The 25350-nt window shown below is 38.2% G+C and overlaps 1 protein-coding gene across 7 annotated transcripts in view; it reads left to right on the forward strand.

Annotated features, from left to right (window-relative positions):
* The window catches only part of TBC1D19 (TBC1 domain family member 19), a 156902-nt gene that overhangs the window by 102860 nt on the left and 28692 nt on the right, over positions 1 to 25350 (forward strand). For all 7 annotated transcript variants that reach the window (XM_047719058.1, XM_047719057.1, XM_047719062.1 and 4 more), the window contains 2 exons: positions 20268 to 20352; positions 22644 to 22688. In XM_047719058.1, the coding sequence (XP_047575014.1) occupies positions 20268 to 20352; positions 22644 to 22688 (130 nt within the window). The remainder of the gene's footprint in view (positions 1 to 20267; positions 20353 to 22643; positions 22689 to 25350) is intronic.

The following is a 25350-nucleotide window of genomic DNA, read 5'->3' on the forward strand; positions in this document are numbered from 1 at the left end:
AATTGCCTTTTTGCTTGAGGTACTAAAATATTCGGTATGGCTGATTTTTCTGTTCTGGGCCAGTGTCTGTACCCCTGGAGTGAGGACATAGCCCAGATATTGAACCTTCTCCTTAGAAGTCTGGGTTCTAAGAACCCTCTTTTGTTGGGCTGGCAATCAATATATCACCCACATACTGAAGTAGAGTTCCACTAATCAGTTGTAAATCCCCCTGCTCCCCCCGCCATTCCCTTTTTAAAGCATTCCCAAACAAATCTGGGCTGTCGTGAATTCCTGAGGCAGCACTGGCCAGATCAGCTGGGAGGTCTCACAAGTATCAGGATCAGTCCTTTCAAAAGCAAAAAGCAATGGGAGTCAGGGTGTTCTGGTATGCAAACGAAAGCATCTTTTAAGTCTAATACCATAAACTAATTTGCATCTGGAGGAACTTGTGTCAGTATAGTGTAAGGGTTAAGGACTATAGGATGAATAGGAATCACTGCGTCAATAATTGCACTCAAATCCTGGGTAAAACCGTACTTCCCATTTGGCTTCTTAACTGGTGGAATGGGGATATTGCAGGGTGACTGACAAGAAGTTAATAATCCGTATTTCAGAAATTTCTTAATTAGAGGTTGAATACCTTTTTAGGTATTCTAAGAATATTCTTAAAATATCGTCTTGGGGAGATAACAATGGGTAAAACATTATTGGCTTGCCTGGGAACTTCTGTTTCCCCTACACTGGGCATTATTCTGATTGTAATATGGGCTGGTATACTGTCTGGCACATAAATGTTATTTGCCACTTGCAGGTTTAGGCCAATTACCATTATAAACTTTGTTTTGTCTACATTTGGGTCTGTCAGTCCTATTTGGATGATAGCTTGTGGCTTAACAAGTGAGTTGCTCCCAGTAAGGGAGTAGGGCATTCAGGTATCAGGAGAAAGCTATGTGAAAACAAGAGACAGCCCATGCCACAAGCTAATGGACAAGTAGATTGTTCCACCTGGGGCCATCCATCTATTCCAGTAACCTTACAGGAGTGCTGGGGTAGAAGCCCATTAGGCTGAGTCAGGACAGAGTAAATGGCTCCTGTGTCCAATAAAAACTCAATATCCTTACTTTCCCCATCAGAGATGGCCTGAGGCTCCTGGTACATTATGTTGAGATGTTCAGAAAGAGTCATAGGGAGAGCTCAGGCCCCTTCAGTCCTCCATAACTTTGGCCAGCAAAAGTTTTGGGACTGAACCCACCTTCCTTCCAAGATGGGGATAATCCTTTTTCCAGTGGCTGTCCATCTTACTGAAGGCATATTGATTGAGACCCAGCCTTTTGTGAGCTGGGGCCTCTGGTGTGCCTTTGCCCAAGTCCAGCCTCACAGGTTTCCATATACAGTGATCACCAGTGCTGTGGCCAAAAGTTGGGCATGGTATTTATGTTAGACAAATTTGTTCTCCTTCTCTGCCCTGTCTCTATTATTAAAGACAACAAAAGCCATATCCAATAATTGGTTCATAGGAGTTTGGGGCCCACCATTTGCCTTCTGTCATTTTCCCCTGATATCTGCTGCAGATTGCAGGATAAAATGCACAGCGAACAGTAACTGCTCTTCTGGAGAATTGGCGTCTGTATTGGTATACTTCTGGAAAGCCTCCACCAGAGAACCTCTAAAGAAAGCTGGATTTTCATCCTTTCCTTGAGTTTCTTTCCTTACTTTATTGAATTAACTGGCTTAACTATGCATGATCTCATTCCCTCCTCTAAAGTGCAGCAATGAGACGATAAGGTCTGTAGATTTCCCCCAAGTCAGATCAAACATCAAAATCAGTTCCAGGATATCAAGTGCCTCCACTGATTTAGGAACCCAGGCCATGCAAACTACATTGTCCTTTGGGGTCCTGATACAGGGCCTTAAAGGTAACCCAGAAGGTACTTCATTCCATTTCCTTTCCCTCTTACAGTATAAATCAAGCTGTAAAATGGTACTGTAATTCAAAATCCCATTTGCAGGCTGGGTTTCTTGGTCCCCCAAGTGATTCTGGGACCAAGCCCCATTACAGTAGAATATTAACTTCTTTTTCAACTTCTCAGCATAAATTGTGCCTAATCGTGTAAGAAACAAATGGGAATCTATGGGAATGCTCATTCTTGCTCCCATTTAGGACCATAAACAAGGAGTCAGATTAGGGCACAGGGAGGATAAGATTCTAGGATAATATTGTTCAGAATGCTAGAGATCTAAGGCAGAGGAGAAAGTCATTGGCTACAGTGGCCCCAGCCAAATGAATCAGAAGTCAAGGAGTTTCCTAGAAACCAAAAGGAAAGATAATCTCTTAAGGATAGAGAAGCCTGCTAATGCTGAATACTATGGTCAGACAATGTAATTCCTCAATGATGGGGTGAACAGTGGGTGAAGAAGGCAAAAATTCAGAGGGATAGATACAGGTGTAGAGGAGTGATAGGGTCTGGCATATTGAGCAAAAGGGTGCAAAAGATTCTAGTTTGCCACATTTCTCCTCCCTTATCCAACAAGATGCCACGTGTCTCATCCCTACAAGCTGAAAACCCACCACTGGGGGCACCAGGACCACTCTTGTGTGTGTGTGTGTGTGTGTGTGTGTGTGTGTGTGTGTGTGTGTGTGTGTGTGTGTGTTTGCGTGTGTGTGTGTGTTTGCGTGTGTGCACGCACATCCCTGGGTGAGCCAAAAATTTATTACCGTGGTTGGGCAGAAGTTTTTCTATGGGACCACACCTGTCTCAAATAATCTCTGATACTCCCCTTGGTCCTTAGTTGTCTCAGAACACCTTTCAGCGGGAAGGAACAAGTGTCCCTTTTCTTTAGAGCTGAGTGACTCAGTCCCTCATGACAACTAACAGCCTTGAAGTTGTCTGAAAGCCAGAGTAAAAAGAGTTTCAGAGCACAGAGAGAGTGGCGAGTAAGAAACGCAGCTTCACAGACCAGTTTTCCCAGTTTTTCTTCCTCCTGGAGAATGAAGGAAGAAAATGAAAAGCACAGAAACAAAAATACATCAGCATTAAACCAGCTCTGTTTCCAAGAGGAGGAACTTACCAGTTCCCAAAAGACAAGTTGTGCTTCGCAGACTAAATTTGGGGTTACCGATGTTCCTCTGTGGGTCCCTTTGTGGTCGCCAAGATGATGCAGGCAAGCTGGGTCTGAGGACCCAGAGGGAGTCCTATAGGACCAGCCAAGAGGGTCCTTGGCTGCACACAGGATGGAAATCAAACTCGAGCCAGCAGGAGGCAAAAGCAGAGTTTACTGAAAGAGTAGAGAGTGAGCAGATCAGATAGTGTCTGGGAGCCTCAGAGAGGAAACAAGGCAGCCTGTGTTTGGGGCCCCGGCTTTTTATTGACATTGTAGTCTGGTACACGTGTCTTCTCAGGCATCCAGGAAGTGGTCAAAACAAGGACAGGGTCCGAGTGTCCATCGTAGTCACTTATTCCCTAGAGCCAGAAGGTTTTAGTGTCAAGGTGCTCAGTGACAGTGGTCTGGAATATGCACATGACGGCCTCACCTGGTCATTCCTTAGATGGTATCTGTCATGCTGGAAGCCTCCAAAGAAATCATTAAATCTTCATCCCTTAGGAGGAGGACATACATTAAGGCATGCATAGGGCAGGGATGCAGGTCCTAGTAAGAATAGAAGCCGGAAAAGAAGCAAAGGGAGAAAAATAAAGCAACTCTTTTTTCTCATGGGGTCCCTTCAGTTTCCCTGTCTCAAGATCATCTACAAATAAAGACTTTTTCTTTTTCTGCCTATTCAGATGTCTTTTATTTCTTTTTCTTACCTGATTGCCCAGAGTGGTCTTTTAAAAACACCAATCAATTCATGCCTCTTGTGTGACTAAAACCAAAAAGACCAGAATCCCTCATGGGGCCTACATGACCTTACATGCCTGGCCCACTCCCCTGCCGCATTGCTTACCTCTGTCCTGAACTCCCTGGCCCAGTGTGTTCCAACTACTGATTGTTTCACTCCTCAAGTTCCCTGTGTTCCTTTCTGCCCCAGGGCCATCAGATCTACAGTTCCTTTGATGTGAAAGACGTTACCCTCTCCTCTTCACCAAGTAAATTCCTATTTTTCCCTTAGCTCTCAGCTAAAATATCAGTTCCTGACATATACCTTCCCTGACTTAAACCCTACTTCCCTACACAAACACACACAACAAGGTCATGACCATCTGAAGTGTGCTTTTAAAGTACTATGTAGTACTTTTCATACCTTATATTTATAGCTCTTCTTATGGCTTGATTATTTAAGATTTTCTCTCCCATATAAATTCCATAGTGTTTTGGTCCTCAGTGTTAGTCCCAGTGCATACCATGCTGTAGATACTGAATGAAAATGCTTATCTTATCATCTTATGTTTTTCCATTGATACGGTTTGATTTTTTTTTTTTCATTGTTGAGAAGGAAGATTTCTTCTTTTATCTGAAGTCTGAATTTTAGGAATTATTGGCTGTCATTATACAGGGCTCAAGATTTCCTTAAGTTGAGGGCGCCTGGGTGGCTCAGTGGGTTAAGCCGCTGCCTTCGGCTCAGGTCATGATCTCAGGGTTCTGGGATCGAGTCCCGCATCGGGCTCTCTGCTCAGCAGGGAGCCTGCTTCCCCCCCTCTCTCTCTCTGCCTGCCTCTCTGTCTACTTGTGATCTCTCTCTGTCAAATAAATAAATAAAAAAAAATCTTTAAAAAAAAAAATTAAAAAAAAAAAAAAAAGATTTCCTTAAGTTGAGTTTAGGTCTAGATGTGATAGATCCTTTTTGTGAACTCACTCCTAAGGGAAACAGATCAGTTAATGTTACTCAATATTAAAGATATAAAACAAATGAAACCAGACAAACTAAATATCTACTGCTTGGCAAAAATTTTAATTTAACTTGTTAAATTTTTTGGTCCTTCCTGTGCAAATTATTTCGATCCTAAACATGAAATTGTTACAACACTAAACACAGGAATATATATATTATAAAATCAACTAAAGATCAGTAATGACATGATTTATAGCATGTTGACTATTCTACTTCAGCGTGTGGGTAAAGTATAAAGAGAAAGTGTAAAGTTGACAATTTCATCCCCTTTGGTGATTGGGGAGAAGAGGATGGTCAGTTTCAAGTTACGATTACAAAAGCTTTTTAGGGGTGGTAAAAGGGACTTGCCAGGTAACAAATCTGCTTCCTTCAGTGAACAGAATCAGTAAGGGTATCCTTTGAAATGAGAGTTGTAACAATTTCTTGAAATAAGTTCCAGAATTAACCCTTGAAGTTACAGTGGTACCTGCTTATCCACAGTTTTGCTTTCCATGGTTTCAGTTACCCATAGTCAACCGTGGTCCAGAAGCAGATGATCCTCCTTCTGCTGTATAGTCTGAAGGTCAATAGTAGCCTGAGGCTCCATCACATGCCTACATCATTCCCTTCACTTCATCTCATCACGTAGACATTTCACTATCTCATATACTCACAAAAAGAAGAAAGCTGAGTACAGTACAAGACCTTTTCTAAGAGATAGACCATATCCACATAACTTACATTACAGAGTATTGTTATAATCGTTCTTCTTTGAGTTATTGTTCTTAATCTCTTATTATGCCTAATTTATAAGCTAAACTTTATCATAGTATGTATATGTAAGAAAAAGCATAGTGTATGTATACAGGATCTGTACTACCTGTGGTTTCTGTCATCCACTGGGGGTCTTGGGACATACTCCCTATGGCTAAGGGGGGATATAAAAAGATACTCATTTTCCCACACAAACATGGAAAAGTTGTAAGTGACTCTAAGTCTGACAAACAGAATTATTTCATGGATGTGTTCTCTGAGAAAAGCAGAGTAGTCATCAGTAATTATTTATTGATCTTTATTGATCTCTATATTATACATAAATTATATTACCTTTGATGGGCTTACATTCTGTCCTAGTTAAGGAGATAAAAACAACATTAAAAATGTTTTGAAATTGTTTTAAGGTGTTTATGTAAAGCATTGGATATTAAATCATATCACAGACAGTGATACTGTAGGAGTGTGCTTTAACTTTTATTTTTTATTCTTATCAATAGTCCAGTCCTGATTGTAATTTTTTTTTAGATTTTACGTAGTTCTTTTCAGCCATAGATCTCATGGCTTTTGCTACTCTTAGTACTTCAGGAATAATACTAAATAAGCTTTCATGTGGATATTTATCCCTATAAAATAAAGAAAAGGATAATTATAATACATAAGCTTTGTCTTGGGGAATTATGCAGATAGTTATTAAGGAAACACTTTCCATGATTATACCTTTTAATGATTTATTTTATAATTAGTCTGACTAAAGAAGAGAAAAGTTCATTTTATGTAGTAAAAATATATGTAATTATATGTATTGAAAACAATATTATCAGAAATTGAATTCTGATTTTTCTCTGGGAAAAAAAATTATTCATAGATGTGCCTGTATGTGTGTGTGAGAGAGAGAAAAAGCATAGTTTTGTTTTGTTTTTTAATCGTTAATTATAGGCTTTCCTTTGGCAGAACTGCCTAGCTACATAACTGCTATGTGAGGAAATTGTTGATGATAATAAAGTGAATTTAATGTTTCAGGCCATGCCCAGGGTCCTAAGCCATTTATTGAGTTTTGTGACTAGACTACAAAGTTAGATGACATGTGTCATTGCTGTGTCCATAGATAGATGAAAAAACCTCCAGTAGATTTTCTTTTTAGGGGAAATCTGGGCCTATGTTATAAGGAAACACCAGGCACTGTTCCCAAGTGTCTCATGCTAGTTACCTAAATTTTATAGGCAACAACACTATTATACAAATAATGCTTCGAGTAATAGGTAAACTTTTTAGTATTCCAAAGTTTAGTTAGTTTTTATTTTGCATGAAATTCTTAAAAATACTTTGTGATGTTGAAAATTTTAAATTGCCAGCTTTAAAATGTGTTCAAACAGAAGATGCTCCTTATTCCACAGAAGTAAATTGGGTAATTTAATCATTTTGGAGTTCTAGTAAATCATGACAACCTATAAAAGTTAACTTGTGGTCCAAAGTATATAAAATATCCATAAGGAAGAATCCCCGTATAGTAAAGGGAAGACATGGGGATTTACTCATTCTGTTGTGTGACAGATCTTCTATCCTATGCTTGGGTTATCTAGCATATACTCAGCCATACAGACATATTAGAGTATGCTATACTTACAGATATTTTAATGCCATTGAATGGAGTTTAAGGAAGGCTGAGGGGCAATCATATATCATTTGTTCATGTATCCATGTAATATTATATTGAGTGTGTTCTGATACAGGCACTGTGTTAGGTGCCACATAAAAGGATTTTATTAAGTTCACATTTTAGTGGAAAATGAAGGGAAAGGCAAATACATACTTATGATTTGATAAATGCTCTAAGTCTATGTAATGTTCCATGCAAATACAGTTAAAGTAGACATAAATTCTAGGCGTAGTACAGTTTAGTGGTGACTTCAGAATAGAAATGTTATAAGAAATGTCTGGTTCTTAAAGGCAAGGATTTAGGAGGAGAATGGGAAAAACAAAAATGCACATGAACCACTTACATACAGTGACTGGTGTCACTGGTGAGGAGAGATTAGCATGGCAATGAATGGCTCTAGTGGTTCAGGTAAGTGTTAATGAGCACCTGTTAGAGAGCAAGGTTTGTGTGAATAGACAAGAGAGGACAAATAAAGAAATGTCAATACCATGATCTATCAGTCATTATAATCACTTCCTCTTGAATACATGTTCAACTCCCTTGCCTTCCTCCCACTGTCTATTAGTAATGACCTGACCAAACCTTAACCCTGGTTAAATACAATTCTTTACCAATTCTGTGACAGTAGTATGCTTTTGAATGTGGCCAGAGAAAAACATGCAACCATGATAATCAGCTGTGCTTTATGTTCATGACCACTAACCTCAAAAGAGATACTCAACAACAGTGCAATTGTTAGTTTTTCAATTGTCCATTTTCCCATATCTATTGGGTCACTCCTCTCAGTATACAAATATGCTGTTATTCCTCTCATCCAAAAAGCAAAGCAAAATAAAATGAAACAAAAATCTTTTTTTTAAAGATTTATTTGAGAGAGACAGAGTGAGCATGAGCTGGGGGAGGGGCAGAGGTAGAGGAAGATGCAGACTCCCCACTGAGCAGAGAGCCCAATACAGGGCTCAATCCCAGGACCCTGAGATCATGACCTGAGCTCAACGAAGTCAGGCACTTAACTGACTGAGCTACCCAGACACCCTGAAACAAGAATCTTTCTTGATCCCTATTCCTTCCAGCTACAGTCCCATTCCTCTGTTTTCTTATTCAGCAAAACTTCTTTTAAAAGATCCATAGATATTGGGGCACCTAGGTGGTTCAGTGGGTTACAAGTCTGCCTTTGATTCAGGTCATAAGCAAGCAGCCTGTGCTCGTGCTCGCTCTCTCTCTCAAAGAAATAACGTCTTTAAAAAAAAAAATCCGCATTGTTTTCAATTTCTATCCTCCTGTTCTCTCTTGTATCCTTCTTTATTACTTTTTTTTTGCCCAGGTATTCCACTAAAGTCACAAGTGACTTCATATTGCTGAATCCCATTAGTTTAGTTTCCATCTCTCATCTTACTCTTCTCATTTGGTTAATCATCCAGTCTCCTTGTCTTCTTCTCTTTCTTCTCTTTTCTTCCAAGATATTTTGCTTTTTGGTTTCCTTCTGTCTTACTAGCTGGCATTCTCATTCCCCCTGGCTGGGTTCTCCTCCTCTCAGTGTCTTATCCTGGAGTACCCCAAGGATAAGTCTTCAGGCTTCTTTTTTCTTTTTGTCTTTGCCTTTGGTGATCTCATCTATTCTCACAGCTTTATATCACCTATGTACTAACAACTCCCCATTTTCTGGACCTCTCCCTTAAACTCCAGGCTTACCTTTGTGCTCCCAGGAGCTGTTCTTCTGCCAAAAGCCTTATTACCCGAGTACTGACTACATCTTCCTGACTACTTTTAGGTCCTAATTTAAGTAGCAAACTCCTCCCAGTACATACTTGTGCATGTGTGCGTGCATTATCCCTCATTCTGCATTATTTTTTCCATTGCTTTTACCATGTGACATACAATAAATTTAACCAGTGCCTGCCACACAGTATGTGTTCAATAAATACTTGTGGGAGGTAGAAGGGAGGGAAGGGGAGAATGAAGGAAGGAAGAGCAACTATCAAAGGAAGATTTTGGTGACTGGCTAAATATGCAGGTTGAGAGAAATGTAAGATTCAAGAATGACCAGATTTTCAGGTTTTTGGTAGTTACAAGCTTGGTGGTTCCAGGAATTCAGATTAGTCATACAGAAAGAATGTATAGGTTGGAAGCCAGCGAGACAGAGAAGGGAAAGATTCTAAATGTTTGTTTTTCTCTAAAAGAATGTGATAAGAAGGGCGCCTGGGTGGCTCAGTGGGTTAAGCCGCTGCCTTCGGCTCAGGTCATGATCTCAGGGTCCTGGGATCGAGTCCCGCATCGGGCTCTCTGCTCAGCATGGAGCCTGCTTCCCTCTCTCTCTCTCTGCCTGCCTCTCTGTCTACTTGTGATCTCTCTCTGTCAAATAAATAAATAAAAATCTTAAAAAAAAAAAAAAAGAATGTGATAAGAAGATGAGAGCCAATACCTAAGCAAGAAATTCGTCCAGAAAAAGACTTTGTATTTTATTTTTCTCCCAGTTTTCTCCAATCATTGCAAGAGAGATTGTCAGTCCTTTTATCATTTATTTATGCATTGCCTGTTAAGTTCCAGGATCTGCTCTAGATACTTTGTGTATTTCATAACTAATTCTTACCCATAAGAATTAGTTATGTTATTAGCTATATATTATACGTAATAATATTATATATTATGTTATGTCATTAGTTATTCTAACCCATAAGAATTACCTGAAAACCATAAGGCAGGTTTATTCCCGTTTTTCCCGGTGGAGAAGCAGAGGCTCAGAGCCCAAGCTCAGTACAGCTACCATGACCCCAAGCTAGGGCTGCCCAGTTTCAAAGTCCTTGTAAATTTTGCCCTTTAATTTATGAAAATTTAAATCAGGGAAGAGCGTTTTAAAGAATCTTTTTTGAAAATTTATCGTTGGAAATTGTCTAAGTTGGTTTGAATAAAAATGCAAAAGCCGCAAATGAAAAAAAATGTGTAATAATTCTAAGTTAAAGTGATTTCCAATTGATATCAATTGTTCCTTATGTGCTTTTTATTACATAAATAACTTATTTCTTAGAAACATTCACCATAAGTATGTTTTCAAGAGACTAAAGAAAACTATAGGTTCAAGTAAATCTTTTGTAGCTATATGTGGACATTTTAGATGTAATTCTGCTGTATAAACCATAGCTGGGAATCACAATGCAGTTTCTTATAGCTCTCCTACATAAAGTAAATCATTACCATGTATAACCTTACCTCATAAAGTTCAATTTTCACTTAATTAGTAAGTAATCAAAGTAAAGCTTCCTAGTTAATTTGCTAGTTAGTGTCTGGTTAATTGAAATTGTTGTCTTTATATAATCACAAAATTTTATAGCAAATTTACAACTGGAACTGTTACTTCCTTACAGATACAAATTTGGAATCTCTGAAGCTAAAAAACCTGGGTTAGAATGGAAGTTGGCAGATTTTTGCTTGTATGCTAGGGTGGCCCATCAGAACATAATGTCTGACATACCACCTCTGGCATTTTCACCTTACAGTCACCAGGATTCTCTCTAGAGCAGTCTCAGATATCGTCTTCTCTAGGGCAACAGAGACTCAGGGCTTATATTATATCTGTGCTTATATTTAAGCACAGATCTTCTCCTAACATTAGTATGTTCCCACCAGCTGCTAAGGGAGAATTAATATGAACATTTCTTTAGAAATTGTTTTCTTTCCAGGCAATGCTGGAAAGATATTTGTAAGTATATTTTCCTTTTGCATTATTTTACTTTAATTATATTAATTTATTATTGGTTGCATTGGTTTATTATATTAGCCATGTTACTGTATTAGTTATATTAATTGTATTAGTTTATTATTGCTTTTGTAACAAATTACCACAAATTTAGTGGCTTAAAACAAGTATATTTTCTTACAGTTCTGAATTATCAGAAGTCTAAAATGAGATTTAGTGAGCTAAAATCGAGGTGTTGTCAGAGTTCTGTTCCTTTTACCGGCTCTGAAGGAGAATACATTCCCTTGCCTTTTCCAGCTTTTAGGATAAACCTGTGTTTCTTGGCTCATGGTCCCTTTCTCCATCTTCAAAGCTAGCAGATAGTATCTTCAGATTTCTCTGATTCTGACCCTGTTCCCTCTTTCCTTCATTTACAAGGATCCTTGTGGTTATGTTGGACCTAACAAAATAATCTAGAATAATCCCTTCCTGGGACACTTGGCTGGTTCAATCAGTTGAGCGTCCATCTCTTAATGACAGCTCAGGTCCTGATCTCAGGGTTGTGGGATGGAGCCCCACGTTGGGCTCCACTCTCAGCTTCGAGTCTGCTTGAGATTATCTCTCTTCCTCTCCCTCTACACCTCCCCCCACTTGTGCGCACACACTCTCTCTTTTTCTCTCTCAAAAATAAATAGAAAGATGGGATTGGGAGGGAGACAAACCATAAGTGACTCTTAATCTCACAAAACAGAGGGTTGCTGGGGGGAGGGGGGTTGGGAGAAGGGGGGTGGGGTTATAGATACTGGGGAGGGTATGTACTATGGTGAGTGCTGTGAAGTGTATAAACCCAGCGATTCACAGACCTGTACCCCTGGGGATAAAAATATATGTTTATAAAAAATTTAAAAATTTTAAAAAAATAAATAGAAACCTTAAAAAAAAAAATACTTAAGGGGCACCTGGGTGGCTCAGTCGATTAAGCATCTGCCTTTGGCTCACGTCATGATCTTGGGGTCCTGGGACCAAGCCCCGAGTTGAGATTAAGATGTGGGTGTTTCTTGGGGGAGCATTATTTTATCTACCATGGTGGTACAGGAAAGTTTGACAGGAGAAGAGATTAATGTTATTTACTGATTTGATAAAATTTTATAGATTTAGGATTTTTTAGAACTTAGTGATTTTATTAAATTATTGGCAGATATTCATCACAATTATAGGTCTAAAAATAAAAATTATATAATTATGATCATTTTACAATATATACAAATATTGACTCATTATGCTGTATACCTGAAACTGTTATAATATTACTATGAGTTAATTATATCTCAACAAAAAAGATATGATTATGTCAATAGATGCCCAAAACACATTTGAAACTGTATTTAATAACAACTATTTTATTACATTTTTATAAAAAACACAACATAAAATTTACTATCTTAACCATTTCTAACTGTACAGTTTGGTAGTGTTAAGTATATTTACACTGTTATGCACTTAACATCCTTTTTTTCTGTAATCTTTATATAAAAGAATGGAAGTATTTTTTCATGACATATAAATAATATTTGTGTGAAACCAACCTTTGCCATCTTAACATAAGTTAATGTTACTTAAGGCTGAAATACTAGAGATATTCCCACTAAAGCAAAGAAAGAGCATGAATCATTTTGGAATTTCTAGCCAATGAACAAGATAAGAAAAACAAATTAGAGTTACAGATATTAGAAAAAATATAAAATTATCAAGTATAGATACATAAAAATTCAAAGGAATTAACTGAAAGCTATTAGAACTAATAAAATAATTTAGTTAAATATGTGTTTACCCAATAAAATATTAAAATTATTTACTCTTTTAAAAATGAGAAGTAATCAGAATATACAGTGGAAAATAAAGAGTTGGATGACAAAGAGACTGAGTTCACTCACACTATAAATATAAAGAAATTCTGGATAGAAGATACCAAAGAATGTAACTACATAACCAAATATTCATCACAGTTTTCAATGCAACTATCCTCTGGACAATTCTATTTCTGTGTATTTGTCCTACAGAGATATTCATATATATGTGAAAATGACACAGTCAAAGGCAAATTATTTTGGCTCTGCCAGAAATAGCATAAATTTGAAAATTTCTTAAATGTTCATTTATTGGTGACTAACCCATTAAATTACGGTATATATCTATAATGAAATACAGTACAGCTCTTAAAATGAAATAGCTTTATATAAAGCAGCAATATATTCATATGTACTGGTACGAAAGGATCTCTAAAATTCATTATTAAGTTAAAAAAAAGTCAGATACTGAACACTGTATATGGTGTTCTACCTTTTGAGCTGAAACAGCTGTTGTGAAGGTCCCCAATAACTAATTCTAATGACCAATGGCCAGTCCTCTTCTTAATTGATCTCTCAACAGCATTTGACCTAATTGTGCCCTTTCTTCACTTGGCTTTTAAGACACTACACTGTTTTTGGTTCTTCTCTTACTTTACTGGTCACCAGAGTCAAATCTAGCATTTTGGGAACTAAAGTTTATATAATTTGGGAAACCCTTTAAAGATAGAAAATATATTACAAATAAATCGTAATTAGGTAAGCACATGCATAATGGTTTAGAACAAGGGGGAAAATCATAACTAATTATTAGAACAGTAAGAGTGTCAGGTACCCTTTTTCTGAGATCTAATTAGGCAGTTTACTAGAAATGCATACTTAGAAATGTTTTCTGGTCACATCCTGACTTGCCCTCCTTACTTAGAGGACACTACACCTCCCAGCATTTCCCAGCACTCAAAGGGACTCATCCTAATGAGGGGTCCTAAAGAGGGGTCCTAAAGAGACCCTGCATTAGCATCATGGGAAATTCACCTCTCTTGGTTACTCCTCAGTCTCCAAGACTGGTTCCTTCCCTTCTCCCTCATATCTTTGGTTAAAGTGTCCCAGGTCTCAGTTCTTGATCTTTTCTCTAGTAATACCTCCTCACTTGCTGATTTCACCAAAGCACAACTATCTTGTGACTTTCATTATCATCTGTATGTTGATAACTTCTAAATTCATACCTTGAGTCCAGACTTCTCTCCCATACTCCAGACTGGTATCTCCAACTGCCTATTCAATACCTCATTTAGGTATTTTGCAGATACCTGAAATACAGTACGTTGAAAACTGAAGCCGTGAAATCACTCCCAAAATTGTTCCACTCAGCTTTCCCTATCTCAGTTAATGGTAGCCCCATTTTACACTTATTCAAATCAAACATCCTTCCACTTGGCATTATTCTTGATTCCTATTTTTCGGACATTATATTTAGAATTTGACCATTTTCGCCTCACTTTCACTCTGTTGCAAGATGAGTTCCCAGGGAAGGAGACCCAAATTGAGATTAGCATGCCAAAGATTTATTACAGAGTGCTCTTACGATCAACACCTGTAGAATGGCAATGAATAAAGCAGGATTGAGCAGAGGAAGAAGTCTAGTTGCAATACAGTATAAATGGAAGCCTCAGCTAATCCTGAGATGGGGGCAGGAAGTTCAGACCTTTTTGCCAAGTATCAGTTGTCATTGGATGCAGGCCATTCCAGGAAAGGGGCATGATCCTTGAGCAAAATCGCTCTCTTGAGCAGAGGCATTCCCTGAAAGGAGCTGGCTGCTGAGGGCAGTTGAGGATCGTCTGCTTCAGCACCACTAGCAGCTAAGTCCTTTATTCCTAAAGAGAATCGGGGTGGCACATCCCAGTGCCCAGCACACACTGCTACCAGCTTAGTCCAAGCTGTTATCAGTAGTTTCCTAAAGGGTCTCCATCCTTCTGCCCCTGCCCCACCCCCATGGCAATTTCTTCATGGTGGCTAGAGTGATCCTTATAAAATATCAGTTAGATCATTATACTCCTCTGCTGAAAACCCTGCCTGCAGTGGCTCTCCATTTCACTTACAATGAAAGCCAGTATCCTGACAGTGGCCTGCAATGCCTTGCATAATTCCGTCTGTCTTTACTTTTCTCACGTATCTCTTCCCACTCATCTGCTCCAGCCACAATTGTATTCACGGCGTTCCTCTCACATATCAGGCATTGTCCAGCCTTAGCCGCTTTTTGATTGTTGACTCTTCTGCCTGGAATGCTCTACCCCTGGATATCTGTATGTTAACTTTCTCAAGTCCTTTCAAGTCTTTGATTAGATGTTATCTACATACAACTAATGAATCGTTGAACACTACAACAAAAACTTATGATATACTATATGTTGGCTAACTGAACTTAAAAAAAAAAGTTATCTTCTCAATGATTTCTACCCTGAGCACTCTGTTTTTGTTTTGTTTTGTTTTAACGTTTAGACATTTTTTATTTAAATTTAATTAATGTATAATATATTACTGATTTCAGCAGGCCTGTGATTCATCAGTCTTATATAATATCCAGTGCTCCTTACATCACCTGCCCTCCTTAATGTCCATCACCCAGTTACCCCATCCCTCCACCCCCGTCTCGTTGAGCAACCCTCAGTTTATTTACTATGATTGTGAGTCTCTTATAGTTTGTCTCCCTCTCTGGTTGTGTCTTCTTTTATTTTTCCCTCAAGTTCCCTAGATCCTCTGTTTTGTTTCTTAAATTCCACTCACCAGTGAGAACATATGATAACTGTCTTTCTCTGATTGACTTATTTCACTTATCATAATACCTTCTAGTTCCATCCACATCATTGCAAATGGTAAGATTTCATTCTTTTGATGGCTGAGTAGTATACCATTGTGTGGAGATTATGTGTGTGTGTGTGTGTATGTGTGTGTATATATATATGAATAATATATATATCCATTCATCTGTTGATGGACACCTGGTGGGTTCTTTCCATAATTTGGCTATTGTGGACATTGCTGCTATAAACATTGGGATGCAGATGCCCCTTCAAATGACTGCATTTGTATCTTTGGGGTAAACATCCAGTCGTGCAATTGCTGGGTCATAGGGTAGCCCTATTTTCAACTTTCTGGGCAACCTCCATACTATTTTCTAGAGTGGCTACCCCCGCTTGCATTCTCACCAACAGTATGAGAAAGTTCTGAGCCCTTGCTCTTAAATGGCAACCATCCTTTCCCATTTCCCCTTTACTGTATTTCCATAACACCTATAACCTAAAATACCATATCATGTAATTATTTGTTATGTTTGCTATTTATTACCCCCACCATAATTAAGCTCCACAGAGAGGTGTTTTGTTTTGTTTTGTTTTAAATTTGTCTGTTTCCTTTGTTGTATCCCAAACACCAGGCACCTAGAAGAGTGTCCAGGGCATATTAGAAACAGAAGGAAAGAATTAGTGAACTGATTTTAAAAGATAACATCTATAGAAATCATTCAGAATGGAGCACAAAATAAAAGTAATTAAGAAATATGGCAGGTCAAATAAGTGTAGCTCAGTCACATCTTACAGAAGTCAAATAGAAGTGAACAGAGAATGGGGTAAAGGCATCATCCAAAAAGATAATAGCTGAGAATTTTCCAGAAATGGGGATAAACAAAATTTAAATTTGAAGAAACATGATAGTCTTGAGCCATATAAATAAAAACAAACACCAAGTAAAACATACTAGGAGGTGGGGAAATACAGAATATAGAATAAAATTAAAGTAATAGTAGTAGTAATACTAGCTAACATCTTAATAATATTCACCATATGCTAGGCACTGTTCTGCACACTTTTTTTTTTAAGATTTATTTGTTTGTTTTAGAGAGAGAGTGAGAGACAGCACAAGGAGGGGGGGTCAAGGAGAGGGAGAAAGACTTTCAGAGTCCCCCTGACACGGGACTTGATATCATGACCCTGAGATCATGACCTGAGGCAAAATCAAGAGTCAGATACTCAACTGACTATGCTGCTCTGGCACCTCAACACACTTTATGTATATTAGTTAATCCCTACAATAGCCTTTGATGTAGATATTATGGTATGCATATTGCATGTGAGGAAACTGAAACACAACAAAGTCTAGTAACTTCCCAATGTCACACAGCTAATAAGTGGTGGAATTCAAATTCTAATTTGAACTCTAGCAGTGCAGTTTCAAAATAAATTCCAGATAGGTAATGATTTTACCACAAAATGAATTTATCAGAAATGCTATACAAATGGCAAGATTTCACTCTTGTTTATGGCTGAGTAATATTCCAATGTATTTATATACCACACCCTCTTTACCCATTTGTTACTCTCGTCATCTGCAGGGTACTAGAGGGTATTATACTAAGTGAAATAAGTCAGGCAGAGGAGACAAAAACGATGTGATTTCACTTATATGTGGAACCTAAGAAAACAAAACAAATGAATGAACAAAAAACAAAAACAGAGTTATAAATACAGAGAACAAACTGGTGGTTGCCAGACGAGAGAGAGGTGGGAGGATAGGCAAAATAGGTGAAAACCTCCACTTGTATAATAAATAAGTCATAGGGATTAAAAGTAGAGCATAAGGATTATAGTCAAAAGTATTATAATAACTTTGTGTGCTGATAGAAGGTAAGTACACTTAACGAGGTGAATATTGCATAATGTATGGAATTGTGAAATCACCATGTTGTACACCTGAAACTAATATAACATTGTATGTCAACTATACTTCAACAAAAAAGAGAGACCTAGAGGAGAAAGAAGAGAAGAATGTGTGAATTCAGAAGCAGAGGTTAGAGTTGTACAGTTTCAAGCCAAGGAACACCTGGAGACACCAGAAACTGGACAAAAGAGACAAGAGAGGATTTTCCCCCAGTAGCTTCAGAGGGAGTGTGGCCCTACCAATACCTTGATTTTGGATCTCTGGTCTCTAGGACTGTGAGAGAATACATTTTTGTTGTTTTAAGCTACTAAAAAAAATGCTAGACAGAATTTCCTGTTTTAGTCAGGATGCACTAGATTATACTGCAATAGCGCACAAATCCAAAATCTCAGTGGCTTAAAACAACACAGGTTATTTCTTGCTCATGGTCATGTCCACCTGATAGGATGGGACTTAGTTTTGTGTCATCTTCACTCCAGAACCTAGGCTGATGGAGTAACCACTGTTACTGTAACCATGGTTGCTGTGAAGAGGGAAAGAGGAAATATGGTTATTGCTCTAGTTCTTGAAACTTCCATTTAGAAATTTTCGAAAAACACATATCTGTTTCATTGACTAGAGAGCAAATCACATGGCAACATTTAACCCCAAAGTGGCCAGAAAAGACAAGCTGACATATATATTCCCAAAGGGGAAGAACCAGAAATATTTGGTGAAAACACTAAAAACTTTCATAATCTAGGTGAATATATAAAGATTTTATTTTATATTTTAAAATAATATTTTAAATGTAGGAAGGAGCTTTCTAAGCATGAAAGGAAGTGTTGGTAGATTTCAGCATTTGAAAAATAACATCTCTGTGTCAGAAATAACAAATTGTTTGAGCAAAGCCATTCATAACATATTATTAGATCAAAGGCTAGAATTCTTCATATAAAAAAAATTTAAAGGAATAATTTTAAAGACATCAATTTTAAAATGGACTAAGATGACGAGCTGGAAAATAGCAAAAGAAATGCAAGTGGAAAAGTGTTCAACTTTATTAGTAATTAAAGTAAAATGCTATTTTTACTTATAAGATCCTGATAACCTGTTTTGATGAGAATAATAGAAAAGATACACTATGTTATCACTGTAATTATTAAAAACAAAAACAAAGCAAACTCTATCTAGAGGACAGTTTGGCAATGTGTATCAAAAGGTTTAGATTTAAAATGCCCATTGCGGGGTGCCTGGGTGGCTCAGTGGGTTAAAGCCTCTGCCTTTGGCTCAGGTCACGATCCCAGGGTCCTTGGATCGAGCCCCACATCAGGCTCTCTGCTCGGCGGGGAGCCTGCTTCCCCTTCTCTCTCTGCCTGCCTCTCTGCCTACTTGTGATCTCTGTCTGTCAAATAAATAAATAAATAAATAAATAAATCTTTAAAAAATAATAATAATAAAATAAAATGCCCATTGCTTTCACCAGACAGCTAGTCCAGTTTTAGGAATTTAAGTAAAGCTGTACATAAATATTTAACTATAGGGAGGTTTATTGCAGCATTGTTACAGCTGCGGAAAAGTGGAAATAATTAAATGTTCAACAATAAAAGACAGGTTAAATAAACTATTGTTTATCCATATAGTGACACATTTTCTGCAACATTAAAAATATGAGCAGAGAATATTTATATTATTGAGAAAAATGGATTCTAGAATAGCATACATAATTCTTGAAAAATGGATGTACATATAAGAGCAGTCTGAAAGGATATACATCAGAATGTTAACACAGCTGGGCTTAGGGGTATTTGATGATCTGTACTTCTAATTTTTACCATAACCATGTATTCCTTGTATAATCTTTTAAACTGCAATAAAAATAAATCAGTGGCAGTGGTTGGTATACATTTCACCATCGGGCCTCACTGATGTACAATCTCCTTATCTATTTTTTTCCTAAAGCTGGGCCCGTTCATATGCCTTGGAGCTACAGTTTCTCTTTTGGCTCCTGCGGCTAGTCCAACCCTGACCTTGTGCCCCTATTCTATTAACTGGACTTCTGCCTTTTTCCTGTCATTTCCAATTATTTTCTCAGTAATATCTTTTGAATCCCAGGTGTTCCAATACCAGGACCCAGATTTCCTGTCACTGTTCACCTTGGGATCAACCTTTTGCCCCCAGGTTCTAAGCTGATGTCAGCAAGCCAGTTCCTCCTAAGGATATCCTTGATTCTGACTTTCTGCCCTTCCTATTTTCATCTCCAGGCAGATACCACACTCCACCTGCTGGGCAGAACAACCAGCTACTAACCTGTATTGGGCTGCCACTTGTTCTCCAGCTGCCTTCCCTTCTAGATGCCATGGGTTGCCTTCCATCCTACCCTGACATGCCCAACTGCCAGCTGCTGCATTCCTGTGAAGACTCTAGGTCCAGTTTCCTGCACTTCCCAAACGACTCCGTGCTACTCTAGTTAAACTAGGGTCCCCGCTACACATTTGTTACTGGGTTAAATTTCTCCCAGCTGTTTCTCATTTCCAGATAGGAAACAATAAAAGAATCAAATGGTAATTTAGTACCATACATTATCTGCTATTGTTCAAGGTTTATGTGGCTAACAGTGAGAAATCTTTGGGTCAACTTTGAGTGAAAAATCACATTAGCATCCACTAAAACACTTAGCATAGGTTTACCAATAGACGGCGCTCCTCCCATTTCCAGACACCACACTGAACTGCATAGATTCCACCCTGTTCCTCCTAAGCGGGAAATAGCAATAAATTACCTGTTATAAAACAGTGCTTAATTGTTTGCTTCTTACACTATTGTACCCAGGTATTACTTTGTTTTTCCCGGGACACATCTGTGTTGGGTCATTTTGCGTACAACAGTGCTTCACCACCGAAATCATACATAAGAGGTAAAATTTTAGTTACATAAAGGGAGTATTCTCTAAGACTTACAAAATCATACCAAGACTGTTACATTTTATAGCATTTATTGATGTTGTTGTATACATAAGAGGTAAAATTTTATTTACATTAAGGGAGTATTCTTTAAGACTTACAAAGTCATACCAAGCCTGTTACATTTTATAGCATTTGTTGGTGTTGTTGAACTTTTTATTGTAAAGTACTTAAGATTTCTCTCAGATTATTGTAACCGTGCTTTCACTCCTACTCAAATCAGGGTGCAAGCAACTCATCATAATCACAAGCAAGTGGTTCCCAGAAGCAGCACTTAGAGTTGCCTCTTTTATTTTTCCTGCCTCTTTCTCCTCCGTTGCTGTTTTTGTCATATCTGTTGACTTTTCTTTTCCCTCCTAATTATGAGTTTATCACACAAATTTGCTTTTTCTACTTCCTTTTTTCCCTTCTTTATTCCTTCCCTTGGAATGGTCTACCACCCTTAAAATTTGATGTAATTATATGCTCTTAGCTCTCTAATTTCTATTTGAAGGCTTTCTGCTCTTCTTTATCACTAGCTGCCTACAAGATATTGCTATTTCAATATCTTGCTGTCACCTGACAACAGATCTGATTTCAGCTGGAAGCTTTTACCAATTTCTCCTTTTTATTAAGTGGTGAACACCAATACTGAGCGCTTATAACCCCATTGTGTATGATGGTTCTGCTGTTCCCATAAAGAAAGAATCTGTATCTCCCAAGTCTGTCTAACCTGATTCCTATAGTCCCTGCCCTAGGACAGGTCTACATAACCTGCTGTCCTTCTGACCAGTTGGCTGTAGATTGGGGGCGGGGGGTGTTTCAACAACTTGCTTTTTGAATTCAATTAATTTTCTAGAGGGGCTCACAGAACCAAGGGAAACATGTACATTCGCCAGTTTTTAAAAAGGCATGATAAAGGACACAGATGAACAGCCAGATGAAGACATACATAGGACGAGGTCTGGGAGTGTCCTGAGCGTCAGCGCTTCTGCTCCTGTGGGCAGGGTGGTGTGTCATCCTCCCAGTGATTGTGTGTCTGCCTACCTGGAACCTCTCTGAAATGCCTTATTACTGGGATTTTATGGTGGCTTCCTGGGGTAGGCATGAGCAGTTATTGACCTCATTTCCAGCACTTGTCTCCCTCTCTGGAAAATGGCAGACGGGGCTGAAAATTCCAAGGTTCTAATAATTACTTGGTCTTTCTGGTGACCAGTCCTCATCCAGAAGTCCACCAGAGTCACTCTAGTAGAACAACAGATGCTCCCAGTCTCTTACCACTGAGAAATTTACAAGGGTTTTCACCTAGCCCTATATTTAATATCCAGCTGGCGCTCTGTACCATCCATATCTCTCCCTCTCTCTCACACACATCCACTTTTCATTATTCCAATCTTTCCTTACTCACAAGCTCAGTCTTTGTTATCTTTGTTATCTCCACCCTAACCTAAATTGCTCATACTCCTTATTCTTTTCTCCTCTCTGTCACCACTCTCAAAAAAAAAAAAATAAATAAATAAATAAATTTTTTGCCACTAAAAACTTACCTTAAAGCCAAGTGCAAGAATGCATGAGACTAGTCAATAGACTCAAAGGTATTAGGGGGGAGGGAAAAAAAACTGTCAAGATAAAAGCTACTTTAACATCCTCAGTGGAAAGCAGGAAAAAACTCAGAACCTTGAGAGTTGAGGGAAAGCTAGTTTTTAAAACTACTTTTAAATGTTTGATTATGGTGAAATTACTTTAATTTTCTGAAACAATCCTGATTCCCAATATTTAGCCTCATTCTTGGACTACATAAACTGTTTTAGGATTCAGAAAATATTACCACTATATGGTTTAAGACATTTAATTTTTAACTCTTCAGCACATTCCAAAGGCATGTAAGCTAATGAGGCATTGTGAGGCTTAGGACTTACTTTAATGAATAGATTAGAATTATTTATAGTTAGCAAAACAAGTCTATGCTTCTAAATGGACGCTTCTCTTCTTAAGTTCTTAAGGAAGTTGAAAGCTTTTGTTCTTTTAATTACTTTGTATCAGTTGCTTATACTTAAGTTTATACTGTTGACTTTGAGGAAAAGATTTGCTAATATCAAAAGATTAGCTGGTAGATTTTCAAATTAATTCCATATCCTGAAACGAAGTCAAAGGAGCTGGTACTCTAGTAGTTTTCAAAACACCATTATGAGTACATCCACAAAATTAGTTGTTTTTTAAAGATTTATTTTAATCATATTGAAACCTTCTATGGTTTTTCTTACAGGAAAACTAGGACTAGAAGAATATGCAGTCTTTTATCCACCAAATGGTAAGAGTAATACCATTGCTTCCTCTAGTGGGAAATAGGAAAATTGCAACTTTTGTAACAAATGTGACCTTGTCTATGTTGAGATGGATAATTTATTATCTAAAGTAAACCTTTTATAGAATATCTATTTTAGAAAAGAAGGAAAAGAAAAAAAAGAATATCTATTTTAGCGAATTTTCCCATGTTTGTGGTAGGTTTGTGCTAACCTGTGCACACCCTCTCTGGCTATCCTTGAAACCAGTAATGATGTTTGTGAGAAAACTGATCAGACTTAGGTCTAGGGTGCTTCATTTTCTTCTGCAGGACACTGCCTGGGTCCATCCAGGGCCTTCCTTTTTGTTTGTTTGTTTTTTTGTTGTTGTTGTTGTTTTTTAAGATTTCATTTACTTATTTGACACAGAGAGCACAAGCAGTGGGGGTGGCAGGCAGAGGAAGAAACAGACTCCCCCCTGAGCAGAGAGCCCTATGTAGGCTTGATCCTAGGACTCCAGGATCATGACCTGAGCCGAAGACAGATGTTTCACCAACTGAGGCACCCAGGCCCAGGGCCTTCCTTTTGATTTCCCTGCAACAGTGCTCAAATCAGTTAAGTGCATTGCCTGGTGTTAAACTTTGTTATTCTCATAATTTTACAAGTGTGGTATTTATGAAATAAAAAGATTTTGAAGGGGCACCTGGGTGGCTCAGTTAGTTAAGCATCTGCCTTCTACTCCAAGTCATGATCTCAGGGTCCTGGGATCAAAACCTACCTCAAGCTCTCTGCTCAGTGGGGGCCTGCTTCTGCCTCTCCCTCTGCCCCTCCCCTGCCTATGCTCTCTCACACACTCTCTTTCTGTCAAATAATAAAATCTTTAAAAATTTTTGAAGAAATATATCACCAAGATAATCTATTTTGACTGTATAAACTGATCAAATGTTTAATGACCTCATTAGATATTAAGTATTCCTTTGAGATTATTGGACATTTCTTAAGATCTGCTTTTCGGAAAAGCAATATAGAACATTCCTCTTTCTGATAATTTTAAGTTGCATCCTGAAGAAGTCCACCCCAGTAGAGTTAAGAACATGGACTTTACAATCCAACAGATATGGGTTCAGATCCCAGTTCTGCCAGCTCACCCTGTGACCTTGGGTAAGTTATATGACTTTGCCAAGCTTCAGATGCATCATCGATAGCACATGGATTAGAAGAGACACGATCTATAAAAAGGGCACAGTGACTAATAAGTAGCCGGTGCTCAAAAAATGCAGTTGCTACTGGTGTATTTCGCTTCTTTGTCAACCTCTCCATGTGAAAGTCATACTTGGCATTCACAGCACTGATCTCTCCACGCACCTGTCAGTGTGACCTCTCAGGTTCTTCCACCAGCCATCCTCTTCTGCCCCTCTTAATTGAAGTACCAGTGTTTTCCCATGGCCCATCACACCCCGATTCTGCTGCCCTTCTTTTCACACGTTTTCTTCAGGCTTTTTTACCTACTTTCTTGGTTCTGTCTGTTCATTACTCTGAAATTTACATCTTTAATTCTGACCTCTAAAATAATTAACTCAAGCTTAACATATCTCAACACGAACTCATTCATTTATCTTCCTCTACCCACTATTCCAAAAAAAAAAAAAAAAAAAAAAGAGGCAAAAACAAGATGAAATTAAGAACAAAACAAAACTGTGCTTTTTCTCTCTCAGTTCGTTGTACTCTCATCTAACCAGTCCTTCAAGGCCAAATGCCAGGTAGTCATCCTTCACTCCTCTCAGTCTTGCATCCCCTCATCTAATAAGTCACCAGAGCCATCCCATTTCATCTTTAAAATGCGTCTGGGACCTCTCCCTTCTCTCTTCTTCACCATAACTGCTGCTTTGTCCTCAACCAGGCTTTACCATCTCTAGCTTATTAATTGTAATAGACACCTCACTGGTCTGTCTTTTTCCAGCCTTTTCTAGCTTTGCTTTACTGTTCACAGTGCTGTCTGAGTTTTACATCTAAAAGGAAAATCTCAGAATTGCCATTTTTCTCCTTAAAGTTTTCTTCAGGCTTACCATCTCTTTATAAGTAATGTCCAAGCCTCGCAGCCTGGCATTCAAGGACTTCTTTTGACTCAGGCCTCTACTCAGTCTGACTCCTAGCTTTGTATCTCCCCTTTTCCTATCTCACTTTTCTTTTATGATAGCAATATCAAATGATTAGCTACACACACACACACACACACACAGAGCCCTGTGAACTCTGTCAGAGCACCATGCTGCTTCCTGCCTCATTACCTCTCTGTTCTCAGTATGGAGAAGCCTTTTTTTTACCTGCTCTCAGGGCTCACCTCAGGCACAATCCTTTTCCAGAAGCTTTCCCCACATCCCCAGGTTAGGTTAAGGACCCTTTCTTTAGGCTCCCATAGTATCCAGTGTAAAAATCTTTCATAACTCTTATTATATTATCTTGACATTATTTTTTATGCTTTATCTTCCTTTCTAGATTGCAAGACCCTTGAGGTATAAGGCCATATTAATTTTTGTTCCCCTAGCATCTAGTCATCACAGGGGTTTAATGAGTATTTAACTGAAATAAATTAGAGGATTTTTAACTTTAACCTTTATTTATGTTATACCTCTAACTCCTCAGAAACCTAATTTTCAGACAACTTTTTATGTTTATCCAAGAATCAGGAAA

Source organism: Lutra lutra, chromosome 2, assembly GCF_902655055.1.
Source record: "Lutra lutra chromosome 2, mLutLut1.2, whole genome shotgun sequence".
NCBI lineage: Eukaryota > Metazoa > Chordata > Mammalia > Carnivora > Mustelidae > Lutra > Lutra lutra.